At 47.1% G+C, this 8,553-nt stretch overlaps 1 protein-coding gene across 1 annotated transcript; it reads left to right on the top strand.

Moving 5' to 3' along the window:
* Positions 1-7,115: 7,115 nt before the first annotated feature.
* On the top strand, positions 7,116-8,149 carry LOC146079462 (uncharacterized). The gene is made up of 2 exons (XM_083186237.1): positions 7,116-7,320; positions 7,403-8,149. Exons 1-2 carry the CDS (start codon positions 7,146-7,148, stop codon positions 7,891-7,893), a joined length of 666 nt encoding a protein of 221 aa, XP_083042363.1. The 5' UTR covers positions 7,116-7,145; the 3' UTR covers positions 7,894-8,149.
* The last annotated feature ends 404 nt before the right edge of the window (positions 8,150-8,553 follow it).

Below are 8,553 nucleotides of genomic sequence, written 5' to 3'. Positions count from 1 at the left end.
ACGAGCGAAGCGAGCCCCGCAAGGGGACTCTGACGCGCGGCGCCATGCTGGCGCCGTGAAAGTCCAGAAGTACCCAAATAACTTAGTGGGCTATTCTGCGTAGGCAAATCGCATCGCATCCGATGTTTTGCATGCGATGCGATTTTTTCCATAGGGCTCTATGTTAGTGAATTTGCTATACAATATTGGGTGCCATGGCATCCGATAATCGCATCGCATCCGATGTTTCGGATGCGATGCAATTTTTCCATAGGGTTCTATATTAGTGACTTTACTATACAATATCGGGTGCCATGGCATCTGATAATCGCATCCGATTTTTTGCATCCAATGTTTTGCATGTGAAACATCGGATGTGATGCGATTTTTCCATACGGTTGTATGGAACTGATTTTACTATACAATATCGGGTTCCATGGCATCCGATAATTGCATCACATCCGATGTTTTGCATCCGATGTTTTGCATGCGAAACATCTGATGCGATTTTTCCATAGGGTTGTATGTTAGTGAATTTACTGTACAATATCGGGTGCCATGGCATCCAATAATCGCATATGGTGTTTTGCATCCGATGTTTTGCATGCAAAACATCGGATGCAATGCTATTTTTTCATAGGGTTGTATGTTAGTGAATTTACTGCACAATATCGGGTGCCATGGCATCCGATAAAATATTGGATCCAATTGTATAGAATTTTATAATGTACTATCCATGTATTATGACATATAATGTGATGGACGCACCCCCCCCCCCCCCACTATCCACGCCACCCCGAAGCGTGGCGAGCGGCAGCGGAACGCGTCCGTCTGACCTTTTTATACCCCCACTATCCACGTCAGCATGGAGTTGAGCCCCGCGAGGGGATGCGTATTACGTTACATGTATTTCGCGTCCCCTCGCCACGCTTCGGGCTCGGTGGCTCGCTTGGCTCGCCACACTATATAAGATCAACTCCACGCCGATGTGGTAGTGGGGGTATGAAAAGGTCAGGCGGACGCGTTCCGCTGCGCTCGCCACGCTTCGGGGTGGCGTGGATAGTGGGGTCGTGCGTCCATCACATTATATGTCATAATACATGGATAGTACATTATATGGCATAAAACCCTATACAATCGGATCCAATATTTTATCGGATGCCTTGGAACCCAATATTGAATAGTAAAATCAGTTACATACAACCCTATGGAGAAATTGCATTGCATCCGATGTATCGCATGCAAAACATCGGATGCAAAACCGGATGCGATGCGATTATCGGATGCCATGGCACCCAATATTGTATAGCAAAGTCTCTAACATAGAACCCTATGGAAAAATCGTATTGCATCGCATGCAAAACATCGGATGCAATGCGATTTCCTTACGGTAACGTACATATGCTAATTGGGCGCCCAACTAACATATAAGTACCTTATTCTCTTACTATAATTATACAACTGGGGGAAAGTTAAGTAAATTTTACAATAAAGGTCCTGCCCTTAGTATCTGTCATTGACAATTACACAGTACCACTTCTTTAATAATGTTTGTATATAAGTATTAAGTCTGGGCTCTAAGCGCTGAATATAATGTCTGCAGCACTGAATCACTAAAGTTACTCCCCAAGTAACTAGAATACAGATAATAATACAGAAAAATAAGTGATTTTTGTGCGCTGACACTTTTCCAAAAAACACCGTGAGGCAGAGATTGAGTGACAAGTGGAAAATAAGAAGGAATAATACTCTCCTTATATTGATTTTCTTCACCTCTAAAAAAGGCTCTCCAATCTTTGGTATGATAGCGATATGTGGAAGATAAAATTTATAACATAGTGTGATATTGTCACTAAATTATTTTATTCACACAAAAGAAAAATATATGTCCACAAAATTGGTAAAACTGTATATATACAAAGCAACCCTGTTGCTATATGCAAAACGTACTGCCTGAGGAAGGGACACTTGGGGCATTATTCTGATCGGTGCGGTGTTTGCCGCTTGCGGTCGTACCGCCGATGGTTGTCGTCTGCGCATGTGCAGAGGTCACTCTGCGCATGTGCAAGCGGTTTCGCCGTACGCTTTTTTAGACGCCGCACAGGGGGCGGAGAGGGGCGTGAAGGGCTACTTAGCCTCATTACCCTATGCATACGCCCCGCGTTTCATGGGCGTTCCCATGCAAACGCTGGGCGTATGCATGGTAATAAAGCCATGACGCATGTGTAGGGGGCGGGCATCTGACATCGCCGGATGTCAGCTGCCCGCCCCCATACATGATTTCATACGGACAAGTGTCCGTGTGGTCTAGGGTGGCGGGAGCTGGTGGAGCGTGCGGCCCTGCATTCGATGGTCGGCGACCATCGAATGCAGGGGCTGCTCCCAAGATGGAGGAGGCGTATCCCCGTCCACTTTCATGCGGACCGCCACATATCCGCGTACGGACGGAGGTGGCGATCCATATGGAAGGCGGGGATTCGCCTGCACGGTCCTGGCCGCATATTCTGATCTGGCCGCACAGATCAGAATAAGGGCCTTGGTCCCGATACGCGTTGCAGCAGCCTGGAGTGTATCACCATACAAGGATTTTGACCAGACCTGGACCTTTTGAGGCACCTGAGACCTATGGTTTTCCGGAGAACCGGTGGATCTCTAGAATAATAACATCTATTCTACAGGCGCTGAAAAATCCAGATTCTGGTAAACCTCCAATTTTAACGTTTTGCATATAGCAACAGGGTTGCTTTGTATATATACAGTTTTACCAATTTTGTGGACATATATTTTTCTTTTGTGTGAATAAAATAATTTTGTGACAATATCACACTATGTTATAAATTTTATCTTCCACATATCGCTATCATACCAAAGATTGGAGAGCCTTTTTTAGAGGCGAAGAAAATCAATATAAGGAGAGTATTATTCCTTCTTATTTTCCACTTGTCACTCAATCTCTACCTCACGGTGTTTTTTGGAAAAGTGTCAGCGCACAAAAATCACTTATTTTTCTGTATTATTATCTTTAATAATGTTCAATGGGTGTAATTCTCAGCATATGTCGCTCAAGGCCCATACACACTAGAAGATTTTCATTTCAAAAGACTTTGCCAAAATCTCTGATAGATTTATCTTTCACCAAAGTAGTGTGTACACACTGAGCTATTTTCCCCAATGAACAAGAGATTTTCAGGAGGCGAAAGACTTTGCTGAAAATCTTTCATTATATGTCTATTTACATAATGGGCGGGGTTTAGGGCCCATTTTATTCAATGCATTTCTGTTCTTGGGGCCTGATTCAGAGCTGATCATTGGGCTGCGTATATTTAGAGCCCAGTGATCAGGTAAATGCAGGGCCAGCGCCACCACTAGACAGCTTTAGATATTTCCCTAGGGTGCCAGCCACTGGAGGGTGGCATTTGGGAGCAGTTTCCCTACTTCGTTGGAGCCAGGTGAGCGTCGCCCCACACCAGCCCCCCCAACCGAGCATCACCCCTCCCCCCAGACTTGGAGGAGGCAGCCGCATCAAGCCCCACCCCCCCCCCCCCCTGGATTCGGCGGCCGCAGGGGCCGCTTCACCCCTTTCCCCCTGGACTCAGAGGGGCAGCCGCATCAAGCCCCTCCCCCCCCCACTTGGCGGTGGCTGCTTCACCCCCTTCCCCCTGGACTCGGAGGGGGAAGGGGGTGGCTTATACATTGTGTTGATGGGCAGTGGTGCCAGTTATATATACATTGCTGGCATGTGCCAGCAATGTATACACTACTGGCTAATACATAACGTTGGTGGGCAGTGGTGCCAGTTATATATACATTGCTGGCATGTGCCAGCAATGTATATATTACTGGCTTATATATATACATTGGTGCCCAGTGGTACCTGTAATACATAGATTGCTGGCATGTGCCAGCAATCTATATATTACTGGCTTAAAAAACACATTGGTGGCCAGTGGCTTATATAAACACATTGGTGGCCAGTGGCTTATATAAACACATTGCTGGCCAGTGGCGTTTATATGCTCCACTGCTCCACAGTCACACTGTGGAGCAGCAGAGCAGTCAGCTGGGGGCGGGGCGCTCCGCCGGGCTGCGTGTGTGTGACCTGGCCGGGGACTGACTGGGAGACGCAGAGCAGCGGCGTGGACACGGCGGCAGGTAAGTATGTGACAGGGGGTTCGGGGGCGACGGGGGTGTGGTGATTGTGGGCAGCGGGGGCAATGGGGGCGGGGGTGATGGGGGGCGGTAGCGGCCGGTCAGCTGGGCTGAAAGTCTCTGATCTTTCAGCCCGGCTGCCGTACACACCTGGCGATGATGGCTCAAATATGAGCCATCATCTCCAGACATGCTGGTAAAACCAGCAGACGGCCCACTTTGCTAGCGATGATGCGGGAGCGCGCATCATCGCTAGTCGGGCATCGGTGGCCTATACACACTTGGAGACTTTAAGCTGAAACTCGCTCAAAACGGCTGTTTTGAGCGAGTTTCAGCTTAAAGTCGGCAAGTGTGTATGGGCCTTTACAATTGCACAGTACTACTTCTGTAATCATGTGCAATGGATGTAATTCTCAGAATAAGGTACTTACAATTACATAGTACTACTTCTGGAAGCATGTGCAATGGGTGTAATTCTCAGTATCTGTCTATCACAGTTGCACAGTACCACTTTTGTATTCATGTGCAGTGGATGTAATTATCAGTATATGTCACTGATAATTGCACAGTACCACTTGTATAATCATTTGCAATGGATGTCATTCTCAGTATATGTCACTGGCAATTGCACAGTACCACTTCTGTAATCATATGCAATAGATATAATTCTCAGTATCTGTCACTGACAATTGCACAGTACCACTTCTGTAATCATGGCCCTTATTCACGTTGGTGCGGTGAAAAGCGCGTACGGATCCCTGCACCGTGCGTATTCCCGTGTGCCACGGGGACTGTAAGTCCGCCCACAGTTTGTCCGTGTACGGACGGTCACAGACACCGTCAATGGGGAGTGGCGTGCACTTCAGCGTACGCCTCCGTGCACGGACGGATCTCCCATTTCCACGCCGACATCTACACTGCACGGATGGGTCTATAAGCATTTTTCAATTGAAAACTCAGCGTGTCACCGTTCGTGTGCGGAAGCGTACGTCCGTGCACGGTGGTATATCACTCGCACATATGGGCCTGCTAACATACGCCTCAACTTTAATGTCGTCAATTATTCTATTAGGCTAATTTGAGTTTTACATTTACTCATTTGTTCCAATTACCTACATTGTCTCCCTTCCAAAACTACCTGTTGAAACTGCAAAGCATTCCTCTCTGAATGCATCTTTGTACTGTTGCATGCAGGTGACGCAAGATTTCCGAATCATCCCTAAGTATATGCATGCACAGGTGCGTGCATTCTGCATAATTGTTGCTAGTTTTTTCGGCGGAAAAACGCTATATGAATTATGAAATTTGAGACACTGTTTTTTTAAAAAAGATGCATGACTTCTCCTTATAAATAGGGCAGCAGAACCAAATGTTCTTTTGCAGCCAACATGTCAGAGGGACAGAGTCAGCCGGACATGTCTGACCCAGAGGTCCAACTGGCCAGATTAGAATCTCTGGCAGAGATGATACGGCCAAGGGCAGAGGAACAGAGAAGGAGAAGGTCCCAATCTGAGGGTGCAAGCAGCCAGCCACAGCCAAGGTCCAGATCTCAGGCTGATCCTGGCCCAAGTGTGCCTGTGGCTGGCCCTTCCACCAACCAGCCAGAACAGAATTTGCCATTGCTTGTTCCAGCTCAGACAGAACAGGTACATGTCGAGGTGCCCGGGCACAGCAGAAAACGGGGTAAATCATCTAAGAAGCATGCACCCCAGGATCCCAGCAAACCAGGCAAGAACCCAGCTTTTACGAAGGCAGAATTACAGATTTTAATACCAAAGGGCCGGGAATGGATCGAGTTTGCAAAGAAGAAGCTGACCCCTTCAGCAAAGGACAAGATTTGGGGCGGGATTCTCTATAACAGAAATGCGGTAAAAACCCCGTTATCGGGGTTTTTACCGCATTTCTGTATTCTCTAATGTCCCTCCGCAGTGTCACCGCTGCGGAGGGAATCGCCAGCAAAAGCTGGCGGTTCCCTGCAGAAGCCTATGGGCTTCTTACCGCAGCGGTGTGTGAGGGATCCGTCACGGATCCCTCCCAGCATGCCCTGCGGCCGGCGCGTCAGTCTGCGCATGCGCAGACGGACTCCCGGGTCATAGACCCGGAAGTCCAGTGCCGGCACCGCATCGCAAGGGACAGCTCTTACCGCAAGAGCTGTCCCTTGCGTTAATGACCGCATATTTTAGAGAATATGCGGTCATTAGAAATGCGATGCCCGGCGATAGAGGGCTGCGGATTTTAGAGAATCCATCCCTTGGAGGCAAATTACTGAGGAGGTGAATAAGGTGGCACCAGTTCAAAGGGATGAACAGTCGGTCCGCAAAAGGCAAGTGTTTAGCTTGACGTTACTTATATTGATATGGGTCTATATATTTTTTTTAAGCCGTGCAAATATTAAGCAGGTGTATTTGACATGACTACATTCAGTTATTTGTCACATGTGAACACATTCATGGAGGGAATGTGTTGACATGTGTGTACATGTACAAGTAAACTATATTTATACCTGCACATATGGAAGTGACATGTGCACCACGGGTGTGAGGTGAGAAAAGGGCCCAATTTGAGGAGATGTGTCACTGTGCATCTCTAAATGTGGATTTAAACAGTAGTAGCTGAAGTATGTGTTTTGTTTTCCCATATTAAACACCATACATAGAACTTGTAAGTGGATACTTGGGCACAATCAGGCCACACAATTGAGAAATTGTATTGCATCACATGCCTTACCTAATGGCATGCAATGTCTACATCGGCTGGCGGCTGGCCTGAATCTACACAAGTACCTGTAAGTGCTAAGGCTACTTATAGTGGTATGCGATGTGCTTAAATTTTGTAATGTCACATGCACTGTGAGGCTTGCAAAAGATAAAAAAAAACATTGCATAGTAGTCTGAATGATACATTAACAGCATTAATACTGTATAGTAGCAGATGGCATGAGATATGTAGTGTTTAATTTTTTTTTTTTAAATTACATTTTAAGGTGGCAAGATTTTAAAACGGGCCTGAAGAGGAAGATGAGCGATAGGAGAACCCACAGCACCACCACCGGGAGTGGGCCCATGCCAGAAAAACTGGAGTACACCCCCCTGGAGTCCATGTGTCTGGACATAATAGATGACAGCGAGATCAGGGGGGTGGCCAACATGGACAGTGAGCTCCCGGTGGAAATGTTTGCTGCAGACTTGTCCGGTAATTATTAGCCCTGTATTTTTTAGGGTGTAATGCATTGTTTAAACATGTGATGGTGACAATTTCTGTTTTGACCACATAGATGATCTGGAAAGTGTGGAGTGCCCTCAAGCGTCCTCTGCAGGCCTGCATGTCCAGCAGCCACCACAACAGCCGCCACAACAGCTGCCACAACAGGCTGAGGAGAGGGAGGACCTTCTGAGGTCCATCTGGCAGCAAGGGGTGGAGCAAGTGGAGCGGCTGGAGCGTTTCATGGCAGTGATGGAGAAGGTGGAAACCGCTGTGACCAATTTGGCAACCCAGGCCAGCCGCCAGAATGACATTCTGGTGGCTGCTATTAATAACCTTGCACAGCAAACCAGCCGCCAGAATGACATTCTGGCGGACCTCTCCATCACTGCCAGGGCGCTTCTGCCTGCTCCCGCAGCAAGCACATCTGCTGCCCCAGCCCAAACTGCCCCATCTGTGCCCCCCTCAGACCTCCAGCCTCCTCAGCCCACCGTGAGGAGAGGCCGCAAAGCTGCAGGCCGAAAATCCCCACCATCCAAGGGGAAAACAGGGCGGAAAAAATGAACTGGTGTCACCTTATTGCCTGTCTGTTTATTTGCCCCCAAACTTGTCCTTTGCTTTGGTGGCAAGCTTCATGTGTCCATTCACCAGCAAATGGTACTAAAATCTTTAATTCTGACTTCTGAGAAGCTGGGTATTGCCTTGATGCTGAGGATCCTGGGTTGCATTCTTCCAGGATGATGCATCTTGTTTTCTGTTGGGCCTTGCCATTTCGCCATGTACCTGTTCTGTCTGACCTGTAACATGCAATGTAAAATTCTGTTCTGGTTGTTTTTTTGTTTTGTTTTTTAATATAAAAATTATATTTAAATTCAACCCCACCCACCCCCCCACCCCCCACCCCCAAAAAAAGGCTGTGATGGGGAACAGCAATAAAAATATTTGTTTTCAAAACTAAACGTGTTTTGTGCAAAATAAGTTCAGAACTGTGATCAACATGAGAACATAATTATAGGATTGACCCACAGCATTGGTGCAGTGCATGTAGTGGTGGTTCACCCATGTAAAGATTTGAATGTAAGCACCTGTGCTGCTAAACTTAAGAGGTGAGGATGGGGTATCAGCACACGAGTTTACATGCGCCCAGTTTCCAAATCCAAAAGTAAAAAGCCTACACAACCTGATGGATAAAGTACAATTTTAACACCACCCAAATAAATGAAC

The sequence above is a fragment of the Crinia signifera genome, chromosome 5 (assembly GCF_055691185.1).
Source record: "Crinia signifera chromosome 5, ASM5569118v1, whole genome shotgun sequence".
In the NCBI taxonomy this organism is placed as follows: domain Eukaryota; kingdom Metazoa; phylum Chordata; class Amphibia; order Anura; family Myobatrachidae; genus Crinia; species Crinia signifera.
The sequence above is the reverse complement of the archived record's forward strand: the minus strand, read 5'-3'. Positions and strand labels throughout refer to the sequence as shown.